Source organism: Dipodomys spectabilis, unplaced genomic scaffold (assembly GCF_019054845.1).
Source record: "Dipodomys spectabilis isolate Male_0828 unplaced genomic scaffold, ASM1905484v1 ptg000234l, whole genome shotgun sequence".
Classification (NCBI taxonomy): Eukaryota; Metazoa; Chordata; class Mammalia; order Rodentia; family Heteromyidae; genus Dipodomys; species Dipodomys spectabilis.
In genome coordinates this window covers 11648475-11674913 of record NW_024870911.1, presented here as the reverse complement: position 1 = coordinate 11674913, position 26439 = coordinate 11648475, and the positions used below count along the sequence as shown (strand labels likewise).

Here is a 26439-nt window from a genome sequence, read left to right as displayed (position 1 = left end):
TTAAATCTTAATCCATTTTGAGTTGATTATAGGATGAGGGTTCAGTTTTCCTAAAATCATTTGTTACAGAGAATGTCTTTTCCTATCCTGTAGTCTTAGTTCATTGATTAAATATAAGTGGTTTTATTTCTGTTCTGTTCTGTTCTTTGGCCAATATATCTATCTTTATACCAATAAGGTACTGTTTAGATTATTATATTTTGTCATAAGTTATTAAGTTGGAAGTTTTTTAGACTCTCAACTTTTTTTTTTCTCCCTCTTAATTGTTTTGGCTACTTAAGACTATTTGTGTTTTTGAAGACTTTTTTCCCTTCCTACTTCTACAGTAAATGACACTGAGATTTTGATGGATTTTTGTATGGATTTCTCTTTCTTTGTGTCGTGATTTCTTTCAGCAATGTTTTCTATTTCTTGTATAGAAGTCTTTCACCTCCTTTTAAAAATTGATTTCTAAACTTTATTATTAGTCTTTATTCTTATGTCTTATTCTTTTTAATGCTGTAGTTTCATTTTGAGATTGTTTATTGCAGTTGTAGAAACACAACTGAGTTTTTTGTATTTGGTTTTTGCTTCTAAGTTAATTCACTCCAATAACTTTTTCAGTGGAATTCTTAAGGGTTTTAAAATGTATAATATTGTCAGCTATGTAAAGAGATAATTTACTTTCTCTCATTTAATTGCCTTAAATTGTTTTTTCTTCTGTATTTACTCTGCATAGAATTTGTAATACTGTGCAGAATAGAACTGGTGATGGTCGGCATCCTTCCTTCTCTTACAGGAAGAACTCTCAGTTCTTTACTGTTGAGAATAGTTGTTAAGTAGGGGCTTTTCCTATACAGCCTTTACTATATTGAGGTAATTTCTTTTTATTCCTAATTTGTTGAGTTTTGTTTTTTGGTGGTTTTTTTTCCCTTTTGTATTATTGTGGGGCTTGAACTGAGGGCCTGGGTGCTGTCCCTGAGCCTGTTTGTGCTCAAGGCTAGTGCTCTACCACTTGAGCCACAGCGCCACTTCTGGTTTTTGGGTGGTTAATTGGAGATGAGTCTCGTGGGGACTTTTTTGCCTGGACTGGCTTTGAACCACTATGCTCAGATCTTAGCCTCCTGACAGTGGCATGAGCCACTGGCACCCAGCTTCTGAGGATTTTTGATGTTATTGTTCCTGCTATTGTGTTAACTGTTGTCAAATACTTTTTCTGCATCTATTTTGGTAAATTGTGTGTTTATATTTTTTATTAAGATTTAATATCTGTACCTCTTTATGGGATACATAATGATGACTTAATACCTGAATATAATGTGTAATAAGTAAGGTTAAAAGCAAATAATGGTGTAATTTTTATCTTTTGTTCTGTTAATGTGTGATGATATTATTTTGTATGATGAATCTAGTCCCAGGGTCATGATGTGTGCTGTGCACTTAATATACAGTTGAATTCAGTGTTCTAAGATTTTGTTGAGAGTATTGTGTTTGTATTCATCAAAGATATTAGTGCATAGTTAACTTGTGGTATCTTTGTCTATTTGATACAAGAGTAATGACAGTATCAAAATGATTTGGAAGTCTTCCTCCAGCTTTTTGGGGAAGAATTTGAGATGAGTATCAATTCTTTTTAGTAAAGTAAATACTAAAATTAGAAATAAATTCTAATTGCTTTTATTTTTTCTTAATTTAGTTGATTTTTTTTTTTCTGGTCGGTCTTGCGGCTTGAACTTTGGTCTTGGGTGCTGTCCCTCAGCTCTTCAGCTCAAGGCTACTACTCTACCACTTGAGCCACAGCACCGCTTCCGGTTTTCTGGTGGTTTATTGGAGATAAAAGTCTCACAGTCTTTCCTGCCCTGGCTGGCTTTGAACCGTGATCCTTAGATCTCAGCCTTCTGAGTAGCTAGGATTATAGGCGTGAACCACTACGGGTCCCCAGCTGGTTGATTTTTTTTTTTTTTTTTGGTAGAATTAACTTTGTTTTATTGTTGTTATGTTTTCAATTTTCTGTTTCATTTCCTTCTCCTTTAGTTTCCTTTTATGGTGGTCTTAAAAGGTCTTTGATATGATTATTGTCTTCTCCAGTGTGCATAATATAAATATAGAAAATGTTTCAATTTTATTTGATAAAAATATGTATTGTGGCTGGGTGCCAGTGGCTTATGCCTATAATTCTAGCTACTTAAGAAGCTGAGATATAAGATCCTGATTCAGATTCAACTGAGTAGATGTATATGAGACTCAACTCCCAATTAACTAGAAAAAAGCTGTTATGAAAGTCCCAGGTCTGTAGTTCAAGCCCTGTTACTGGCACAGACAGAAAAGAAAAATGTGTATGTATACTTTTTGAGTAGGATGTTCTGTATAAGTATTCTGTTGATATATAGTATTATCCAAGTATTTATTATGATGTTTAATTTTGTAAACCTGCTCTTATTTGTGGAAAGTTAAGAGGTCCCTCTGGTGGAGTATTTAGGAAGTACAAAGCTTAATTTTTCATGAAAATACGTACTGGTTATGTTAAATAATGGAAGCATTGCATGCTAATTTTTCCGAGGAATGATGTAATGAATGATGGGTCTGCTCCTAAATTATTTTTCAAAACCTGAAGAAATTTTTGACATATTGAACTTGTCAGTTGTGGGGCTTGAACTCAGGGCCTGGATGCTGTCCCTGAGCTTTTGTGCTCAAGGTTAGCACTCTTAACCACTTTGAACCACAGCTCCACTTTTAGTTTTCTGGTGATTAATTGGAGATAAGTTTTACAGACTTCCTGCCCAGGCTGGCTTTGAACTGTGATCCTCAGATCTCAGCCTCCTGAGTAGTTATGATAATAGATGTTAGCCACTGCATCTGATTGGATGCAAGTTTTTTTAAAGTGTGAAAAAAGTAGTATTTAGGTAAAAATTGAATTTTTGGTTGTAGTTAGGATTTTTGAGCAGATACATTTGATATATTCCCTTGTTGAGATCATGAAGCATCTAGTTTTCATTTGTTCATTTGAAAATAATATTCTATTAAAAATGATTAATTCAGTCAAATGCTGGTGCCTCACACCTGTAAAGCCTAGTTATTCAGGAAGCTGAGATATGGAGGATTGTGGTTTGAAGCCAACGCAGGAAGGAAAAATCCCCATGACTGCAGCCCCAAAGTAACCAGCAAAAGCAGGGCTGAGAGTATAGCTCAAGCGTAGAGTACCAGCCAAGCTAACAAACTGAGTGAATGGGGAGCGGAGATGAATAAATTCACAAATTCACTTGTCACACTGACACTATTTAAAATAACTTTTAGTGGCCTGGCATGATGGCATATGCCTGTAGCTCCAGATACGGGAGAGTCAAAGGTAACAGGATTGTGGTTCAAGGATTGTGTGCCAACTAAGGCAAATTTAACATGAGACCCTATCTGGAAAAAACAAACAAATCAAAACAAAACCCTAAAAGCAAAAGGACTTGGGATGGTTTGATAACACAAGTGCGAGGTGTAAGTATGAGGCCCTGAATTCATCCCCACTGTTGCAAAAGCCAAATGCCTTTCAAATCTATAAATACAATGAAAGCAAAAATATAGCAAAATTTAACAATTATTATATTAGAATAGTGAGAATGGTGACTTTCTTTTTGCATTAATATTTCAGAACTGAATCATGCATTTTTATTATATAGCAAAATACATTGTAGTCAACTTACACAGAGTCAGTTGAATGTGCTTTATCAAGAATGCTTATTTTCTACATTTCTCTTATTAGGATTTAGGTCCTGAGTATGAGGGTATATTTAACACTTCATTGCAGTGGATTTTAGAAAATGGGAAAGATGTTGGAATAAGGTAAATTTGATTTTCACATTGGCTATTTTCTACTATAAAAGTAATTTTTGATTTTAAGTTTTATTTTTATTACCTTATTATTTTAAATAGGTGTGTTGGTTATGGTCCCGAGGATGAATTAACAAACATAACTGATGTGCGGTTTTTACAGTCTACAAGACCACAGATGTCTTTCTGGTGTCGTTTTCGACGTGCGTTCATTACTGTAACCCATAGGTTATTATTGTTATGCTTAGGTAAGTTGTTAGGATAAGAAAGATGTTTTGTTACTATCTAGAATTTCATTAAATACCAGAATTGAGAATTCACTAAATACCAGAGTTGAGAGAGGAGCTAGGAGAGAGAGGAGAGGAGAGGGGTAGAGAGAGGGGAGGAAGTTGTGTGAGAAAAGGAAAGGGGGGAGAGGGGAAGGGGAAGAATGGAGAGAGGGGAGGGGAAAAAGGGGAAAGGGGAGAAGAGTGGACCTATCCCAGTGAACTATTTTCTGTAACTTAAGTTTCCACAGCTTCTCCAAATAGTGCCACTGCTATAGTGCCACATGAACTTGAGGAAGACATTTCATATTTCAACCATAGCAGTAAAGTTGGAAGATTTGTTTCTAAGGGTTTCAAATAGTAATATAAGGAAAAACAGGAATAAAACCTCATCATAAAAATGCCAGAGTAAGAGCAAGTATAGAAAATAGAATCTGAAGCCAGGCGCCGGTGGCTCATGCCTTAATCCTCGCTACTGAGGAGGCTGAGATCTGAGGATCACAGTTCAAAGCCAGCCTGGGCAGGAAAGTCTGTGAGACTCTTATCTGGAAGTGGTGCTGTGACTCAAGTGGTAGAGCACTCACCTTGAGCTGAAGAGCTGAGGGATAGCACCCAGGCCCAGAGTTCAAGCCCCATGACAGAAAGAAAAAAAGAAAAGAAAATAGAATCAAAATCAAATATAGGTTAAGCTGTTGTAAAATATTTTAACAGCATTTTTTTAACAGCATAATTTTTGATAATTAAATTATTATTGAGTTTATAATTTTGATTGGTGATAGGAATTTAGGGGACACTCATTTCTTGCTTTTTCTTTATGCTTTAAAAATAATTAACTTTAAGATGTATTTATCAGTTTAATGCTACAAAACAGAAATGAAACTATATTTTGGTTTTTAAATAGTTAGAATATGTGTTTATCAGTGAAATGTGAGTTTTTTTTTATAGAAAACTAGAAAGTCTTTTTTTTTGGACAGTCGTGGGCCTTGAATTCTGTCCCTCAGCTCTTCAGCTCAAGGCTAGTGCTCTACTACTTGAGCCATAGCACCAGTGGTTTATTGGAGATAAGAGTCTCACGGACTTTCCTGCTTGGGCTGGCTTTGAACCGTGACCCTCAGATCTCAGCCTCCTGAGTAGCTAGGATTACAGGTGTGAGCCACCAGTGCTTGGCAAAACTAGAAAATCTTTAATGTTAATTTTTAATGGGATATACATACATACACATATACACACATAATTATTTAATTTAATCCAGTATATTGAAGACTTATTATTTAGGACAGATTAGCATTAATTATATAAATTGTATTTAATTTTACTGAAGGCCATTGACCATGATTTTTAAAACTCTATAAATATGTAACTATTGCAGGTATAGTGATGGTTTGTATTGTTCTGCGTTATATGAAGTATCGCTGGACAAAAGAAGAGGAGGAAACAAGGCAGATGTATGACATGGTGGTAAAGATTATAGGTATGATATTTCTAAAAAATTTAAACTCTTTCTAGAACAGTTATACAATAAGCTACAAAATAATGTTTTGTGATTAATTCATTTGTAAAGTTGTCCACCATTTTCAGATGTTTTGCGAAGTCATAATGAAGCTTGCCAAGAAAATAAAGACTTACAGCCTTACATGCCTATTCCACATGTGCGAGATTCCTTAATACAGCCTCATGACAGGTGTGTTCAAAGCACTGTGAGTTAAAATAAGTTTGGATGTTGGTGTCTTGAAACATACATTGACAGTTGTATCTCTTCTCAGATCTTACTGTACATATTTTTAATATTGGAATCATTTTTTTTCTAAATTCTCTTTTACCCACCTGATTTTAATGGCATCATAGATAATTGGACTTCTAAGTTATTTTTGATATTACATATTTTTGTCATCATTTTTATCTTTTTTTCTTTAGTTTTATCTTGATAAAGAAACAGAAATGGACAATAAAGTAAAAACTGCCTTTTTGAAAATGTACGATGATGCTGTATCCTAAACAGTATTCTTAATTCCAGTAGCATATCATCACCATTTCTGGCTTAGAAAAAGAGATTGAAATTCAGTAAATTTCAGGGAAAGAAAAGTCATTTAAATTACCTCTTAAACAAATTCTAATGATAGGAACAGGCAGAGTTGACAAAAATCATCTCTTTAGTTATTAATACTGCAAAAGATGACAAACATGATAATAAAGTTATTGTTTTATTTATGTAATAGGAAAAAAATGAAGAAAGTCTGGGATAAAGCTGTTGATTTCCTTGCTGCTAATGAGTCTAGAGTACGCACAGAAACACGAAGAATAGGTGGTGCAGATTTTCTAGTTTGGCGGTGGATCCAACCTTCTGCATCCTGTGATAAGATATTAGTAATACCTTCTAAAGTATGGCAAGGTCAAGGTATGTATGTATTATTTTTATTACTTTGTATATGTGTGTTTACCAGTACTGTGGCATGAACTCTGGGCCTTTGAGTGCTTGTTAATGGCTGGCACTCTACCAGTTGAACTGTATCTCTGCTTCCAGCTTTTTGCTGATTAACTGGAGATAAATTATGGGATTTGTCTTCCTATTCTGGTTTTGAACCTCAGTTCTCAGATCTCAGTTCCTGAGTAGTTAGGATTATAAATATGGGACATTAAAGCCTGGGTGCCTGGCAGTATATGTATTTTTAAACAAAACGGCAAACAGTATATAAACAAAGACAGGCAAGTATAAGTGATTTTTCCCCCTTTGTTTGGAACTCAGGGTCGGTCCTGCACTTGTTCAGCTTGCATGTTTTGCTCATGCTCTACTATATGAGCCATACCTTCCTGCTTTTTGCTGAATTGGAGATGGAATTTTACATAATTTTCTGCCTGTGTTAGATTTGAACTGAATTCTTCTGGATCTAAGCTTCTTGATGTTAACTTCTTCATAAGAAGTGTTATTACATATTACTGTAAAAATATTAACGTTCCATTGAGCTTGCCTTTTTTTACTTAAAGCAATTAGTATTATTTATCAAACTGCATTCATTTTGTCTAGTTTCTCTGCAAATGACACATATAACTTGTTTAACAACCAATTTATGTAACATAGATAATGTCAGTGCAGTCAAAACTTTAATAACTCTTTTTCCAGGTTTTGCTTGCCTTCCTCTTCTTACTAAGATTCCTTACCAGCATATCTACTCTTTTAAGTATCTTTTGTAGTTATTTTTCCATAGATTTTTTAACGTCTGTGTAGTTTCAAAACAGATACATATAGAACTATATAGGGAGTTTTGGAGATTAGGTGCTTTGTATATTCAAACCTCATATGTAAGAGAATAGTAGATGATAAAATGTTTTTTATTCTATAAAACATGTTTGTCAACATTTTAAAAGTATAGGATTTGTTTAAAATGAATTGCTTTGGGATTGTAAGCTTGAATAATAAGGCACAACCATGGCATAAAAATTATGCTTTGGTGTTGCTAAAGACTATCAACAAATTATTTCCTTTGCAAGATAATTAAACTCTTTTTGAAACTTTCATTTTGGGGCATTTAAAATGCCTTTTTCTTTTTCTTTTTCTTTGGTGGTAGTGGGGTCTCCTCCCTGTGCTCCTTTCTTCAATTTTTTTTCCCCCTTTTAGATTTTCCTCTTTTTCTGAACCTCTAGGTGTTGAAGTTTCTCCAGGCCATCTTGTCATTCTGCCTTTTCTTCTTAAATAATATCATGCTGTGACTTCATTTATAATATGTACATTAATTCAAATTTATATCTAAAATTTTATTCAGTGGACTGGTTTTCAAATGAGCTGAGAATGCATCTTTCGTAAGAGATGACCACCATAAATTTAACAAGAGTATAAATTCCTTATCTCTTCCCAAAATATCTCCCATATTCTTCCTCTAGCTAATAGCTCTCTAATATAAACTCAGGAGTCATCCTTAATCTCTTCCTTATCTTCATTCAAGTGTCAAGCTCTTAATATGTCTTGATTCCATCTACCTTTTTTAAAAAAAATCAGTTGTGGGGCTTGAACTCAGGGCCTGGAAAGCTGTCCCTGAGCTTTTTGCTCAAGGCTTGTGCTCTATTTGAACCACAGTGCCACTTCTAGTTTTCTGGTAGTTAATTGGAGATAACAGTCTCATGGACTTTCCTGCCTGGGGCAACTTTGAACCGTGATCTTCAGATCTCAGGCTCTTGAGTAGTTAAGATTATAGGAATGGGTTACCAGCACCCAGTTTTCCATCCACTTTTAATCTGCACTGTGGATTTGTGTTCTCCATCTCTGTGCTTTGCTTCTAGACAGCTTTAATAACCTAACTGGTCTTCAGTTCGTCTTTGCATCTACCAAATTGGCTCTCCTCTTAACAATTTATTTTTTTAATTGTAAGTATAATTTTAAAAGGTCTCATCATGTCTCCTCTTTTTTTTTTTCTTTGGTCAGTCGTGGGGCTTGAACTCTGGGCCTGGGCACTGTCGTTCAGCTCTTCAGCTCAAGGCTAGCACTGTACCACTCTAGCTACAGTGCCACTTTTGCTTTTTCTGGTGGTTTATTGGAGATAAGAGTCACAGACTTTCCTGCCCAGGCTGGCTTTGAACTGCGCAGCCTCTGTAGTAGCTAGGATTATAGAAATAAGCCACCAGCGCCCGGCTCATCATGTCTTCTTTTTACAACACTTAAATGGTTTTCTGTTACTTACATGACAGTGTTGGCCTACATGATTCTATATTATCTAACATCTCTCTCCAGATTTATCTTTATTTTCCAACTTAAGCCACATTGACTAGCTTTTAGTCAGTTGATTGAACCAACCTCCTTCTTATCACAAGGGTTGTGTACATACTTAGCATCATTACTTGAAATTTCCTTTACCCTTCTCTTCTCCCTACTAATTTTAATTTAAGTTGAGTTCCAAACATAAAATTCACCTTGTTAGGAGAAAGCTTATCTGATAGTCTTAGACAAAATGGTATTTTACAATTATCAATACTTTTATTTCTTAAAGCTAATCACAATTATAATGCCTTGGCTTGATACTGTTTATCATTGATCTCCAACAGAACTATAAATTACGATGTTAATGATTGTCATAATTCATTAACATTTCTGATAGAGTTCTGGACTTATAGTGAAAGTATATAATGAATATTTTTTGAATGAGCTAAATGTCTGATTATCTTTTCACAAAGTAGAGCCTTGTGAAGTAATAAAATGAATTTGTTTTTTGTAGCATTTCATTTAGATAGAAGAAATTCACCACCAAATAGTTTGACACCATGTTTAAAGATTCGAAATATGTTTGATCCAGTTATGTAAGTATTATGATCAAGCATACATACAATTTTTCGTTGCAAGAGTTGAGTGAAAAGTACATAGTATTCTTGTAATGATGTCTGTAATTCAAAATTTGGCTTTCTTATTTATTTAACTATAGGAATATTATGCTCTTCTTTTATCTTTTATTAACTTCTAAGCAAGTATTTGACTCAAAAGCACAGATATATGATAATTTGTAACACTTTCCTAAATTACTGTGAATCCTCACAATATAGATAAATGCTTGAGGCAAATTCATGACAATGGATACCTTTTACTAAGTGTAAACTGCCAATACTTTTACCTGTGTAGATAATATATATGGTAATATGTGCTTATATAAAGTTTCCAGTCTTGAATTGTACAAAGAAAAAATTCCTTATAAAAAGGTACAGATTTTCCTCTCAAGTTATAACTGTTTATGGCCATGTAATAGTTGAACTTTCCTGATTATATAATTACCACACACATACCATTTGAGCCACAGTGCTACTTCTGGCTTTTTCTGTTTATGTGGTACTGAGGAATCGAACCCAGGGCTTCATTTATTCTAGGCAAGTACTCTATCACTAAGCCACATTCCCAGCCCGGTGATACATTTTTGTAAGGAGTTTTACCCCCACCCTTAGTAATTAAGAAATAATAATAGTGTACAGTTTTTTATTAGAGGAAGATTTACAATTTAAGGCGCGGTTATGTTTCCTTCTTTCCTACCACCTATGGTTTCACAAGTCACACAGTCATGCATTATAACAGAAAATCCTAAAAGTTCTTATAATAGGGACAAGCTGTCTTGTATTACTCTTTCATTTTTTAAAAAAAAGTTCAAAGTACATATAATGCATACTAAGAATTATGTTAAGTTTAAAAATTTGGAAATATTCAAAATTAAGAAAACTTCAACTTTTCTGGTGTTAATGAGATAACATTAATCTGTATAGAAAAAAATAAAAAAATTAAAAAAATTGTAATTACTTACACAGGATTGTAAACATTAAAATGACTTGGACTTTTTGTTGTTCTTTGACTTAAGTTAGTGAAGACTGTGAGAATATTGTTGATTATTGTTTCTTAATTTTAGGGAAATAGGGGATCAGTGGCACTTGGCAATTCAAGAAGCAATTTTAGAAAAATGCAGTGATAATGATGGCATTGTTCACATTGCAGTAGACAAAAATTCACGAGAGGTAAGTAACTTCTAGTATTGAACTCCACATTTTATATTTGTTGCTATTAAACTAAATTACTTTTCTTTCTTTTTAATACCACAGGGCTGTGTATATGTTAAATGTCTATCTCCAGAATATGCTGGAAAGGCTTTTAAGGCATTGCATGGCTCTTGGTTTGATGGTAAGAAATTTGAGTATTACAAAGATTTTGAAAAAATAATTATAGTTTCATATTAAATGATACCAGATTTTAAGTTGGAATTTGGGTTGTCACTTATTGAGTAAATTTTAGATGACTTCATATTTTATGTTCATGTGTTTTTATCATGTTAATATTCTTCAGCTACTACACATTTTTACAGGTCTAAAGTATTATTTTTATCTTACAACAGGGAAATTGGTTACAGTAAAATACTTACGACTAGATAGATATCACCATCGCTTTCCCCAAGCTCTTACTTGCAACACTCCCTTGAAGCCATCAAATAAACATATGAACTCTATGTCTCATCTTCGCCTTCGGACTGGCCTAGCCAATTCTCAAGGAGGTTCCTGAAAAGACTTTCTTCACTCCTAGGACTATTATTTACAATAGGAAAATTCCTGTTTGGCTTCTTGTCTTCCTTTTTAAGTGCTTTTTGTATGTAATATTTCTATTGCAGAATACAGCTCTGTTTGAAAGCTCCAGAATCTCAAGGTTCCAAAGGGATTTAGCAGTGAGTCAGTAATGCTAAGTAGGTAGAATAACTGTTTCATTCAGTTTTAGGAACTCAGTTAAGCCAGAGCATTTAAAGTTTTGCATGAGGAACACTGACTTTATTAAGCATTTTCAGATACGGTGGTTATATTTGCACCAAAAAAGTGTTTAGATAACCACACAGAAGCATGGTGAAGAGGCTTTTTTATATTTCCATAATTTCCTATAAACTCATTTGAATTTGTATGCAGTCACCTACATAGTTCCTTGAAGGCTAATGTGGTAGACCTGTTAATTTCCCAATTCAACCTTAGGTTTCTATTGCTTGTAAGATTGATTTGCTCCAGCTGGAATATGGGAAAATTTATTTGGTTTTAGGCTCCGTATACATTTAAGGGGATGTACATGTACTTAACTGCCTTTTGTATATATGTATAAATGCTGATGGAGGTGCAAGTCTTGTTTTATGAGATTGTCTGCATAAGCAGTAAAATAAGCTCCCTATTTTATTCATAATCTAATTTGTGTACATATATATGTATGTGTATATTTGTGTATGTATATAGATGTGCGTGTATATACATATAAACAGATATATGTATATGCACACATAAATGTGTACATTTGGCTGTACTATCACAGATCAAACAGCCAAACACATGGAAGTATTAGATACAAGTTTAAAATATCTTTTATAGATTTTGTATCAAAATGTTTGAGTATGATTTGGGGTGAAAAGTTCTGATACCAGTTGTGTGGATTCAAACTTATGTGAGCAATAAAGAATAATTGGCAGATACTGAAAAATAGTTTGTGAAAGCTGTATTTATTATAAATACTAGGGCTGTGACATGATACTCGGAGTTAAATCATTTTCCCAATCTATAATTTAATGAAATGTTAATGTCCCTATTATACAACAAGTTGAAATCAGGGCACATTGTTACAGCAAAATGAATTAGGCAACTTATACCTGAAATTTTGAGTCTTGAAAGTTTGCAGTATTGTAAATGCAGGAATGACAGTTGGTTTGTGCCTCAGTATTTAATTTGTTTCCATAAAGTTACTTTATGACTGTTTATGATTTCATATTAAAGTAGTTTCTGAGCAAGGTTTACTTGTAATCTAATCATTAATTGGCTTTTTAAATAAACTGTTGATATATCAATGTCAGTCCAAATGAATATGTGAAGCAGCTGGAATTATATTAAGTTTTGTTTAAAGTTGAATTTTCTTTTGTTTCATTGTATGTGTGTTGGATTTGCAGCATGAACTTGCACAGATAATGCACGTTTTCTGGTTAAGTAAACATGATGCACACTATTCTGTAACAGAAAACCCTATTGTGCCTTACCTATGTGCTTTTGTGGGCACCATGTTTATGAAGAATAAAAAATGAGTTGTTATCTGAAGAGAATAAATTTTAAATTCTCAGTTTATGTCTCAGATTCTAACGTGTGAAAATATAAATATATATATAATATATAAAGTAACCAATTTTTCTGTATCTTATGTGCATCCTAATGATTTATCTGCGCTTAGTGACCCCATCTTGTAACCTGTTGCAAGAATGAATGTAAAAATAGTGGCATTTTAACAGGTCGCCTTTTGATGCAAATGCATCTTTTTCTTGCTTCTAAACAATATTTTATGTAAACATTGTACATTTATTATTGTAATATGTACTATTATGCAGCTTATTTTACCTGGAACTGTTAAACCGACCAAGATTCCTCCCTGCAAGACAGTTGGGAATGTGTATAATAATTAGACATTTGAGAAGCTTTGAAGTTTGATGTAATCTGTTACATGTCCTGTTTTAAAAAAAAAAAAGAAAAATATTCTAATTAAAAATTATTAAGGTTTTTTTTAATGCGTCTTTTAAAACACTTTTTAAATACCTTGTGTCTATTTTTTTCTTACCAAACTACATGCCTTTAACTCTCTTTTATTTGGGAATCTATGAATACCTAATGTGCTTATAAAGATGGGAGACCCTAATGTTAATTTTAACCATCGTTTTTCAACATCTTACTTTTTCTTTATGAAAATACCTTCATCCAACTTTCAAGTATTTGGATCAAAGTGGGACAAGAATATAAGTCAGCTATATCACTAAATACTGTTTAGGTTAAATACAGACTTTCTCAAAGGCATTCTCAAAGGAAGCGATTTTTGCATAAACTTTATTTGATCATAGACCAATAAAAACAGTTGTTAGGCTAGCTATTTTGGGTACCACTAGGCTACATAGGGGCATTGTTGTATGTTAGGGATAAAAGATAAACACATATTCCAGTCTTCAAGGCTTTCACAGTCTGAGCAAAATTTAAAAGTTTCACATGCCCGGTAGTAAGTACCTTTTTTAAAATTAAGATAAGCCTTACAGTTCTCACTGTTTGCTCTTAGTACCATCAGATTATTATAGGTCATCCACATGGCTTCTTCACCCTTTTCTCCTAGAACTATCTCGGCAAGTCACTTCTTCCAGATGATTCTTCAGAGGACGCTAAATCAAGCAGAATTTGAAAGCCATTCTTTTGGGAAGGATGCTCAAGAACAGGTACTTAATTAAGAATGATTAGGAACTAGAAATTGTGATTTGAAGACACTCAGTGTTCATCCAGGATGCTCATTCTGTTTACCCTTAAGTCCCATTGAGGAAGCCTCATGTCTGGAAAAGGTTTCTGTATCTGAGAACATCCATTAGGGACCTCCCAGGGTAGATTTATTGTGCTGATCTTAGATTTTAAAACCAGTAGGACCTATTTACTTAGATTAACTTAGATTGACTTTTTTTCCCCCATACATAGACATTAGTGACCGTAACACATTTATGAAATTTGAAAGAGGGTAATCTAGGCCTAGCGAGGATGGGAGAAACACTGTTGAGAAGAAGCAATGCTCATCCTGCATGTGTAAACTCTTAGCAATTGGGGCTGAATAATTAAGTTCAAGGCAATAAGTAGAAGTAGGAAAGAAACAATATTAGTTTGTCTCATAGGTATCTGTATGTTCACTTTAATTACAAAGTTTGTATGTTGGCTTTTAAAGTGTTCAAGTGATAAATTATGATTTATTGGGAAAAATTAGAACAGGTGTCTATAATACTATGTACTTAAGAGGTTGAGATCAGAAGGATCAGGGTTTGAGATCAGCTTAATTAAAAAATTCACAAGACCCTATCTCAACCAATAACAGTATGGAGGTGCACATTTGTTTCCTGAGTTACTCAGGAGCCTGATTTCAAGAGGATCAAAGTTCCAAGCCAAGCTGGGTCCCTTCCCCCTCAAAAAAAAAATACACACACACACACACATGCACAATATTTGCAAGACCCCATCTCAACAGAAAAAGCTGTGTGATGAGACATTCCTATCATCCTTGTTATGGCTGGAAGTGTAAAATAGGTGAGGCAGATCATGGTCCAGACTGACCTTGGGCAAAAAGCCCTTATCTCAGAAATAAACACAGCAAAAATGGCTAGAGGTGTCAGAGTACCTGACTAGGAAGCAGGAAATGCAGAGTTCAAACCTCAATACTGCCAAAAGTATTGGAGAGGCTGGAGGTGTGGCTCAGTGGTAGAGCAATTAAACCTGACAAGTATGAAACTCCTAACTTCACACCCACAAAAAAGTTCCTCAAAGAATAGATTTAAATGAGTTAAAATTGGAAAAATTTGATAATCAGATATTAAAGGAGGAATTAATATCTAGTGTTCTAATGTGGGAAATAACTTCTGACCAGTTAGAGAAGAAGAAAGATGATAAGGATGGGTTTTGGAGCCGGGCGCTGGTGGCTCACACCTGTAATCCTAGCTACTCAGAAGGCTGAGATCTGAGGATCGCAGTTCAAAGCCAGCCCGGGCAGGAAAGTCTGTGAGACTCCTATCTCCAATAAACCACCAGAAAACCGGAAGTGGCGCTGTAGCTCAAGGGGTAGAGCACTCGCCTTGAGCTGAAGAGCTGAGGGACAGTGCCCAGGCCCAGAGTTCAAGCCCTATGTCCGACAAAAAAAAAAAAAAAAGGATGGGTTTTGGTAATATTGAGTTTGAGATGCCTATAGAATCATAGGCTTCTATATCTATATATCTTCTATATCAGCATCTCTTTTTTTCTACAAACCAAGAAAATTTCTGACCAGTATAGAAAATTCACACGCTAAAAAAAATTATATAATCTCATATTTTAGAGTAGAAATTCTTCTCAGAATCCCTCTTAACCCTTTATCCAACAATGTCCTGTAATATCCAAACTAAAGCTACTCGATCTATATTTAGGTTTTATAAATTATTGAAAGAAGTCACAATATAATGGAATTTATTTTGTAATTCAAACTAAACCAGATTGAAACTGCAGTTCTTCAGATGTACTGACTGGTTTATTTAATAGCCATGCCCAGTGGCTACCTTATTTTTTTTAATATTTTTTATTAGATACTGTACAGAGGAATTACAGGGTAACAAGGTAATGAGTCCACTTCCTATTGAGCATTGTTACCCCCTCCTTTGTTCTTTCCCTAACATCCCTTCCCTCCCCAACTCCTCCTAACCACCCCCATCCCCACCCCCGAAATTATAAAGTTTATTTTCAACATAGTGTCTTGTACATCTCATTGTTACAGTGGGTCAACCTGTATCCTTATTTCAACATTTTGTTATTTCCCTTCCCTTCCTCAAATAAGAAAAATGTATATGCAAGACGCAGGGCACTGGAATTGTGAAAATGGGTTATACCATGGGGGAAGACCATACAAAAGAAACAAACAAAAAAAACCACATAGTACATTATAAGTACATTAAAAACACAGCAAGAAAGATAAACCTCTTGTGTCCCTATCTTGGGGTTCATTTCACTTAACATCATCTTATATGGTCTATGTATCTAGCTTTTGAGCTTTTCTGCTTGTCCTAGACATACACTGATTTTTTTCAAATAAGGGAAACCATAGGACCTATGTTTCTTTGGGCCTGGTTTACTACACTTAATGTAATTTTTTCAAAGTCTTTCCATTTCCTAACAAATGGAGCGGTGTCATTCTTTCTGATGGAGGCATAGAATTCCATTGTGTATGTATGTATGTATATATGTATATATACATACATATGTATGTATATATACACACATACATGTATATGTATATACATGTATGCATGTATATATATACGTGTATATACATGTATATACACATATACATGTATATATATACATATACAATGGAATATATATACACACACCACATTTTCTTTTTTTTCCCCGGGGCTGAGGACCGAACCCAGGGCTTTGCGCGCACCGGAGGGCGCCCTTCCGCTGGGCGCCCTTCCGCTGGGCTAAACCCCCAGCCCCATACACCACATTTTCTTGATCCATTCATCAACTGAGCAGCATCTGGGTTGGTTCCATATCTAAGCTATGGTGAATAATACTGCAATAAACATGGTTGTGCTGGTAGCTTTGGTATGACTGACCTTTGTGATCCTTTGGGTAAAAGCCCAAAAGAGGGATTGCTGGGTCATAGGTGGAGCTCTATGTGGAGTCTTTTGAGGAGCCTCCATTCTCCTTTCCAAAGTGGTTGAACAAGTTTACACTCCCACCAACAATGCAGTAGGGTTTCCCTTTTGGCCACATCCCCTCCAGCATATGTTGTTACTAGATTTCTTGATTATAGGTATTCTAGCTGGGGTGAGGTGGAATCTCAGTGTTGTCTTGATTTGCATTTCTTTTATGGCTAGAGAAGTTGAGCATTTCTTCTTGTGTCTATTGGCCATTCTTATTTCCTCTTCAGAGAAGTCTCTCTTTAAGTCTTTAGCCCACTTATTAGAAATTTCCACATTTCCTCTGTTTAATGGATTTATGGTTACCCAACTGTAATTCTTTTGGTGTATAATAATGTCGTCAGTAATGTCCCCTCTTTCCCCCCCCCCCCCCCCAATTTCTAGTTTTAATAGGCTTTTCCTGGTCTGTTAAGCTTGTTGAGGACCAATTTTGGTTTTGTTGATTTTTAAATTTTTCTCCATGTCATTAATTTCCACTTTAGCTATTAGTTCCCTTCTACTTTGGGTTTAGTGTTTATTTCAGTTTTTTTGTTGTTGTTGTTGTTGTTGTTTTTTGGGTCTGGTCATGGGGCTTGAACTCTGGGCCTGGGCGCTGTCCCTCAGCTCTTCAGCTTAAGGCTAGCACTCTACCACTTGAGCCACAGTGCCACTTCCGGCTTTTTTCTTTTTACTTATGTGGTGCTGAGGAATCGAACTCAGGGCCTCAGGCATGCAAGGCAAGCGCTCTACCACTGAGCCACCTTCCCAGCCCTTGTTTCAGTTTTTAATGTCTTAAAGTATAAGTTTCTATTGTTGATTTTTTTATTTTTTGTTTTTGTACTGGGGGTTGAACTTGGAACTTAGGTGTGCTAGGTAGGCAGTCTGTTATTTGAGCAAAGCCCTAGACTTCTTTGCCTTTTGTTTTTGTTAGTTGGGTGTTTTAGTTTTTTTTGCTTGTTTGTTTTTTGGGTCCGGTCGTGAGGCCTGAACTCTGGGCCTGGGCATTGTCCCTCAGCTCTTCAGCTCAAGGCTAGCTAGCGCTCTACCACTTGAGCCTAGCACCACTTCCAGCTTTTTTCTTATGTGGTGCTGAGGAATCAACCCAGGGCGTCAGGCATGCAAGGCAAGTGCTCTACCACTGAGCCAACTTCCCAGCCCCTAGTTGTTGTTTTTTTTTTATTCAGGTTTCCCCCCTCCCCAGGGGACAGGAGGTCTTAAGTTTGTCTGGGCTGGTCTTGGACCATAATTGTCTATGGCCCCCCAGATAGCTGGGATTGAAAGTGTATACAACCATGCCTGCATGCCTGGCTCTTTTGTTGAGACAAGATCTCATAACTTTTGTTTTTGCTTGAGCTGGCTTCAAGCAAACTACCTGACCTCCATTTCTTGAGTAACTGGGACTACAGTTACAAGCTACCATACTCAGACTTGTTTAAATACAGACTTTTAGTGCCATGCATTTCCCTCTATTCATTGCTAGAGCTACATTTTGTAAGTTGTGCTATATTGTTTCTCCCATTTTGTCATCTCAGTGCATTCTAGTTTCCCTTATAATCACATTTTTTTAGTACTTAGGAATGTATCGTTTCATTTTCATACTATTTGTGAATTTCCTCAATTTCTCTGTTACTAATTTTAAATTTCATCCTGTATGGTTTGAGTACATCCTCTGTTTGATTCCAACCTTTAAAATCTGTTAAGGGTTGAGTTGTCTTATAGAATATGGCCTGTTCTTAGGAACATTTCCATGCAGTTGTGAGCTTAGGGATCAAGAGAGGTGTTTGGGCCAACCTTCCCCACATGGATGCCATTGCTTTGTTCTTTTGTGTTTTTTCTGACCTCAGGATTGCTTTCTATTATTACCAGATCAGTAATTCATATAAAAAAGATATTTTTCATACTTAATCTATTGTGAAGGGTGTTTTATAATTAGAAATTTAAGATGTTTTGTGCCTCTATTCTGGAAATAAGTTTTATGATATAATTCTTGATTACCCCTCTCTTCAAAAATCATTCTTACTGTTAAAATAAACAACAAAGCAATAATATTTCTGGTTATTGGTGTCTAAGGGTTCAACAGGGACACTGTGTTTTGGATAGTGATTTGATAGACAGGTGCAAAGATAAATCAATTCAGCAAGAAAAATGGCAGCACCTATGTGAGGCAAACTCAGGATAGTTCAAGGGAAAAAAATAGAAGGATATATTAGTTTTCCCTGTTAGAATGAACATATTGTTTATAGAATGTGCTCTTTCCTTTATCAAAAGGCTTAATGAAATTCTAATGAAAGTCCCAATAGATATCATTTCTAAGAATCATAAATGAATTTTAGGATATCAACTAAGAAAACAAGAAAGGTATTTTAAAATTTAAAGTGATAAGTAAGGAAAGGCTGACCCTATCAGATACTAAAGCAAATTAAATCTCTGCAAAAATTAACAAAAATGTGTTAACAATAAAGTTAAAAACTGTAGCCAATGGGAGAATAAATGCCTTGAAACAGGAATCACATTTTCCTCATACATAGTTTCACTTTTCACTTTTAACATGTTTGACTAGCAATTGCAAAATTACAAAATTTCAGATATAACAAAAGTTACATGATAAATACATTAAATTTCAGAGTTTTTTGACAATTTATTGAAAGTATGAAATGATAATTCCCAAGTCATTTTTCACTCTGCCTCAGTTTTACAAAATGACCCCAGATTTCATCTGTTTTTGTAAGGGTCTTTCTACTCATATCTTTCGTTTATGCACAACATCTTTTTGTTCTTGTCAACTTTCCTTCAGAAACTGGACTGGGCCAGGAACTCTCTGGCACTGCTCAAGATTTCAGCAGTTTCCTGTTACTTTATTTAATTTTTTGGGGGGGGTCCGGTTCCTGGGGCCTGAACTCTGGGCCTGGGCACTGTCCCTCAGCTCTTCAGCTCAAGGCTAGCGCTCTACCACTTGAGCCACAGCACCACTTCTGGCTTTTTTTTTTCTGCTTATGTGGTGCTGAGGAATTGAACCCAGGGCCTCATGCATGCAAGGAAAGCGCTCTACCACTGAGCCACCTTCCCAGCCCCTCCTGTTACTTTTCTTGACTTCATGAAATCCTCTGCATTTTGAGAGGCTTGCAAGTTTACTTTGTAGTGGATTTTCATTGTACTTACCTGGTATTTTTGACTGACAATTAGCAACTCATTGACATACATTTTGACAATGGACAGTGTATTATCTGTGCAGCAGATACTATTCAATGAGACACTGACTTTTTGAAGAGTGCTTAATTTTTTTATTTAAGAAGTTGTACAAAGGAATTTCCATTTAACCAAGGCAGTTTATGAATACAATATATCTTGATCAGTGTCATCCCTTTCAACATTCTTACCTATCCTTCCCCTATCCACCCTTTTCCATCACTCTTCTTAATTTTGTAGCATACACATTGGATTCTTGAGTACATTCCTCCCCACCTCCTTTGTATTTTATGGGTCCTGGGGCTTGAACTCAGGGCCTGAGTGCTCATCTCTGAGCTTCTTCCATGAGTTCAAAGCTAAGCACTTTACCACTTGAGCCACAGTGCTACTTCTGGCCTTTCCTGAGTAGTTTATTGAGATGCGAGACTCATGAACCTTCTTGCGTGAGCTAGCTTTGAACTGCAATCCTCAGATCTCAGCCTCCTGAGTAGTATTACAGGCATCAACCACTAGCTCTTGGCAACTCCCCCTTCCCTTTTATTTAAAGGAATATTTCCTGTGAATCAACATCATAAGTGAAATAACATAGTTAATAAATACTTGAATTATAAAGATACTGGTATACAAGAGTTAAATAAAAGTGCCTTATAAAATTAGTGGGAAAAATGAATCAATGAAAGTAAAAACATCTTAAAGACTATGTAATATTAGAGCTATGATGTTATTTGTTCTAGGACCTGTGATTCCTGTCTCCCTAGAAGAGGCCCAGATCCTTCCACTTACAGTAACATAGTGGATTTTAATGACATGGTATTTCTGCAGTATGGGAATCACTCATTTTCCTCATAAAAATTTGACTGAGAGAAGTTATCTGATGCAAAAGTTTTATATGTTCCAATAACAACACATTCAGCTGGATTCATCAACTTCTATATTCTTATAAGGGCACACCATAAAACAAAGGAACAGGTGGATGGTTTCTTATTATTTGTGTGTGGGGGTGTATTGGAGGTGTGTGGATAGATTGTGTTTGGGGGGCAGGGAGGGTGCCAGTACTGGAGCTTGGGACTGTCTTTTAGCTTTTTCACACAAGGCTGGTATTCTACTATTTAAGTAAGCCACAGGTTCACTTCCAGCATTTTGGTGGTTAATTGGAGATGAGAATTTCACAGATATTCCTACTCAGCCTGGCTTTGAATCCTGACAGATGTCAGTCTTCTGAGTAGTTAGGATTATAAGTATGGGGGCTGGGAAGGTGGTTCAGTGGTAGAGCGCTTGCCTTGCATGCATGAGGCCCTGGGTTCGATTCCTCAGCACCACATAAGCAAAAAAAAATAGAAAAAAGCCGGAAGGATTACAAGTATGAACTACCAGCACCCAACTTGGATGCTTATTATTTTCTTCAGGGCTCATTTTATTAGACAGACACAGGTTCCTCTACATGATTTTTAGAACCCTAGCAGCACAACAGCAGAGAATGAAACCTCCCAACTGATGTCATGAGTGGGTTACAGACATGGTAATATATACTAGCTTTTAGAGAGGCAGCATGACTTGGGATAGTGGAACTCAAGGTTTAGTCACCTGCCATCTATAAATCACTTCCTCCATTTAACCACACACTACAATTATCCTTTCCCTGAGGACCAATAATGTTTTTTAAAGGTTGGGAAATACTGTTTCTAAGCAATTAACTGGGAACAATGAAAAGGTGATTATCATTATGCAGTCATTTGGTTTACGGACAAGAATAGATTCTAGCAGGGATGAAGAGGCAGAGCTGACTTTTTTTTCCTGATTCTTTGAATTCACTTCACATTCTATTTTCATATTAGACTTTATGTCAGTTTCTTATTAATTTTCTCCTGCACTTAACTAGATAAGTTCTAGGAGTAATGAAGAGTTCAGAAATAATGGTAAAATAACTAAAAGAAAGAGGAAAGTGTTTTAGATGAAGCTAACCACAAAAGCAAACTGTAGGAAAAATATTACATGTTTAGTGGTATTACACTAAAAATTATCCTTATATGCACAAACCCTGAGAATAAGTTAAAATACAAGGAATGGGAAATATTAGCATGCAATAATAGTCTAAAAATATTCTAACATAAAAAGACAAATGATATCAGGACTTGGTTAACAAACGAAGAGCTGCAAATGGCCAGTAAATTTGTGAAACATTTCAGCTAATGAATCAATTCAGAAAGTGTGTTTGCATATTAAACTGGTTCCTTTGACTTAAGTATTACTAACCATTGTGTGATGGAATAAACATACACAGATCAATTTACCAACTGAATAAAAATGTTTTACTATTCATACCACTTAAAATTATTTTTTAATTTTTAGGAATTTGTTCTGAAGAAATGATCAGAGATGACATGAAGGTAATGAAAATGATGTTTACTGTGGCTATATATTGTGATAAATTAGGAGCAACCTACATCTATAAATATGAGAGTAACAATGGATTATCATGGAATCCTGGGAGATCATTAAAATATGTCTGAAGAATATTTAAGACATGAAAAATAGTGTCTGTGTGATACTTACAATTGTGTATACAGTATTTCAAATTTATTTCATGTAGGATACTGTAACTTGGAAGAGGCAATGTTATTTCCTCTGGCACCTGAGAAAATGAAAAATGATTCTCAAGACGTGGATTTAACAGAGGGCTCTGGAATGAAGCTTGGATAGTCTCAGAGCCAGGGTGTTTCTAAAAAGAGATCAAGAGAAAGAAGCTGGTCTTCATTTTAGGCTATGATTTCAATTCCCAATTCCAGCATTGTCCAAAATGCTAAAAGCAAAAACAAAAAATGATTTCAAGTGTTCACAGTTGGTTGTTCCCCACTGGAAACTGGCAGAAATTGGCCTTAGTACAGGCACAGTTTATTTTTGTAACTTAGACTACATGTTTAAGACACTATTGATTTTAAGATGTATATCTGAGTGGTTAAAAGGATAGTGTTTAGTAGGAATGAAGCGTATTTTAAACATAAAATTGAAGGAACTATTCCAAAATTTAGCAGTAGACACCTACTTATTGGATTGAATATTTACTTTATGACAGACATCTAAATATTTAGCTTAATTAGAATTGTCTTCACTCTGTTTTAAAGTCTGTCTCTCTAAGTTTATTTTGAATCACTGCCAACCTTTGGTAACGAAGCTTAGACTTTAGAGTTTTATCATTTGGGGACTTTGGAAAATGGCCATGTTTGTTTTGGCCAGAGATTCATGAGTTGTTAGTGTTAGCAGGTATATGACAGTATTCCAAAACATCCTTAGATTCTTGCTTTGAGAGGATAGAGACAAAGGAGAGAGATGAAGTTAAGAGCTCAGCCTAGGGAGTCAGAGCAGTGCTTGTGTTTCAGTTTTGATATATAGCGATCCTATGATCTTATGTGATTTAAAGTTATATAACTTTAATTGACTTATTTAAAGACTAAGAATGAGTTTCTTCATTTTAAAAACCATAATGTGTGTTGATGACAAGATTAAATGAAGTACTGTAAAATGCCTGCTCTATAATATCATGGTTACTATTTCTAATCTGGTCTATGAGGCCACTTGGCAGTAGGGTCTATTTTTGCTTCTTTTGCTGTTCCCCTTTGTGGTTCTTCACAGGGCTCACATGGAGAGAACTGAAAATATATCAGCTTCTGAGCTTTTCCTTTTTAAATCTTCCCTACTTCAGTAAGTAGAAAAAGGTCTACCCTCCTTTCTAACATGACTTTAATGCAAGAATCAAATAGAAAGGGACCAGATTCTATGGATTCTAGGAATACTGGATTCTTTGATATCAGAAAGTCAATATAATTTGTCATATAAAATTGAAGAAATAAATAATATTATAATTTCAGAAGCAGTAAAAGCATCTGCTAAAATAAAAAATACATTTTTCACAATTCTTAGCAAACTAGGACTTGTAGTTGCTGACTCTGATAAAAGGTATTTACCAAAAGCCTACAATAAACATCCTAATAATGGGTGGTTTAGTTATATTGGATAGGTACATTGTTGGTGCCCAGAAGTTCTATTCTTTTATTTCTCTAAGTTGTTCTTCACTATTAACTGTTTATGAAACTATTCTGTTCGTTTTGTTCTTTTGGAACTAATATATTCTCTTTTTTGTATTTGACTTGAAATAGTATACTTTATTTCCCATCTCTTCTAAATAATTTTATTGTTTTCTCCAACTGCTTTGTCTAAAACTTCTTCCTTTTCAGTGCTTTTGTTTTAAAAAAGTAAATATTGCCAGGTCTGGAAGCACATACTTAGAATCCCAGCATTTGGGGAGTGAAGGCAAGCACATCAAGAGTTCAAGGTCCAACTACTCAGAGGGCAGACAGGAGGTTCACAGTTCAATTCCAGCCATGGGAAAAAGCTGGAGCCCATCTCAAAGAACAAACTAGTCATAGTGGAACATTCTGCAATCTCAGGTAGTCAGAGATAGGAGAATCCCAGTTCAAGGCTGGCCCAGACGAAAGCAAGAGTCCCTGAATTAAAGAGCAAAAGTGTCTGAGAGCACCCACCTAGGAAGTCACACACACACACACACACACACACACACACACACACACACACACACACACACACACACACACACACACACACACACACACACACACACACACACACACACACACACACACAGAGTTCAAGGCTGGTCTGGTTTACTAAAAATAGGAGGGCAACTGAATACGGGAAAAAGCTTAAAATACCAGTTTTTTTTTCAGTGTAACACTGAGATCAGATCTCAAGCATGACAATTTTCAAAATTACCTTCCTTGGAACTAGAGTAGTGTTAGTAACAGTCTTAGCCTGACTGGAGTGGACCAATTATGCATTCCAGTGGAAAACAGTAAATCTTGAAAATGATTTGTGTACAGACAGACTTGTGTTATTAAAATGTTACTGAATGTCTTTGTAATAGATAATGCTGGTATATTTTAGTCACAGACATCTTAGCATTTAATTTCACATGATGTATTTCTTCTAACTGTGGTTTAGGTGATTGATGGTCCTACCTAGAAGACAACAGGGCAACAGTGGAAATGAGTGGGTAGCAGACAATGTGCTAAGAGCTACACACCTCTAAACATTCTTCGGACTTGTTGAATCTTACTCTCAGATTAGCTATTTATTCCTGTATTTATTCATCATTATGGATTCTACATGGTTTTAATATCACATGAAAAATGTTTAAAAATTATATTGTCTCATATCTATATAAAAGTAAGATACTCTAGGTATGTAAGAAGCTACTTTCGTATTCCACTAAGCTTTAATAAAATGGAAAAACCAAAATTGCTCAAATTGCTTTTCTTTGATATTCTCAAGGACAGCTCAATACATTTATGGTATTACTTAGTTATGAGGCAGAATTTCTGTGTGCACTTGACAGTCCTAGGGCTTGAACTTAAGGTTGCAAGCTTGGCTTTTTGCTCATGGTTGGCACTCTAATATTTGAGCCACACCTGCACTTGCAGTTTTTCTTTTTTGCTAACTACTTGAAGATAGGCATCTATCAGATTTGTTTGCATGGGTTGGCTTTGAATCACGATTCTTAGGTCTCAGCCACTGAATAGTTAGAATACAGCTATGAGCCACAGTACCTGGACTGAAAAATATATTATCACCTGGTTTATCAAATATAGATTTCGGTGGGAAAATATTGCATGTATAATCAAATTTTAGGGAAATATATTTACTTTTATGTTTATTGAATGTTGTATTAAATTTGGATATAATAGATACTCTGGTATTTGTTTCATAGATCAAATTCCTATAACCCAGAATGATTAATAAAGATTAAAAGTGATAAATACTTCTGATACCTAAGTTTATTATGATTAGATAAAAAATTATTACTTGTAAGCGAATAAAGCACTCACTTCCCAATGGGCTCTGTGTGTGTGTGTGTGTGTGTGTGTGTGCTGAGGCTTGAACTTAGGTCCTGGGTACTGTCCATGAGCTTTTTTGAAAAAGCTCACTCTACCACTTGAGTCACAGTGCTACTTCTGGCTTTTTCTGAGTAGTTTATTGGAGATAAAAGTCTCACAGACTTTTCTGCCTAGGCTGGCTTTGAACCATGATCTTCAGATTTCAGCCTCCTGAATAGCTAGGATTATAGACTTGAGCCACCAGTGCACAGCTTTCCCCAATGGATTTTAAACTCATCAACTGGCTTAAACAAAGTGATATTTGATTTAAAAAATTCATTGAATGTAAGTTCTAAAAGTGTCTCTTGCTCTAGTGTGGCTTCTGAATAAATAGTATCTTAGCCTAATGTGTCAATTCTCCACTTGGAGCTAATATATTTGATAAAAGTTCACTGAATAAATACTAACAGTGTTTCTTTTTCTGGCTGCAGTTTCTGAACAGTATCTAGGCCAAATGTGCAGTTCTCTACTTGGAGTGAAAACAGTGGTTTGATAAAAAGCTCATTGAATATGAGCATTAACAGCTTTTCTTCCTCTGGCTGGAGCTTCTGAACA

At 35.3% G+C, this 26439-nt stretch overlaps 1 protein-coding gene and 1 long non-coding RNA gene across 3 annotated transcripts in view; both read left to right on the top strand.

Annotated features, from left to right (window-relative positions):
• Lemd3 (LEM domain containing 3) overlaps nt 1–13090 on the top strand; it is a 46390-nt gene extending 33300 nt beyond the window's left edge. The window contains exons 5-13 of the mRNA XM_042698795.1: nt 3731–3810; nt 3901–4046; nt 5434–5535; nt 5643–5745; nt 6281–6459; nt 9266–9347; nt 10433–10538; nt 10623–10701; nt 10913–13090. Of these exons, the coding sequence (XP_042554729.1) occupies nt 3731–3810; nt 3901–4046; nt 5434–5535; nt 5643–5745; nt 6281–6459; nt 9266–9347; nt 10433–10538; nt 10623–10701; nt 10913–11076 (1041 nt within the window). The 3' untranslated portion in view covers nt 11077–13090. The remainder of the gene's footprint in view (nt 1–3730; nt 3811–3900; nt 4047–5433; nt 5536–5642; nt 5746–6280; nt 6460–9265; nt 9348–10432; nt 10539–10622; nt 10702–10912) is intronic.
• Nucleotides 13091–13563: 473 nt separating this feature from the next.
• On the top strand, nt 13564–25733 carry LOC122124212. 2 transcript variants are annotated; one of them, XR_006150503.1, is made up of 4 exons: nt 13564–13780; nt 20671–20746; nt 22286–23635; nt 24953–25733. It is a non-coding gene; the product is annotated as an uncharacterized LOC122124212 (long non-coding RNA). The 2 variants fall into 2 exon arrangements; XR_006150504.1 differs by lacking the exon at nt 20671–20746.
• Nucleotides 25734–26439: the final 706 nt, after the last annotated feature.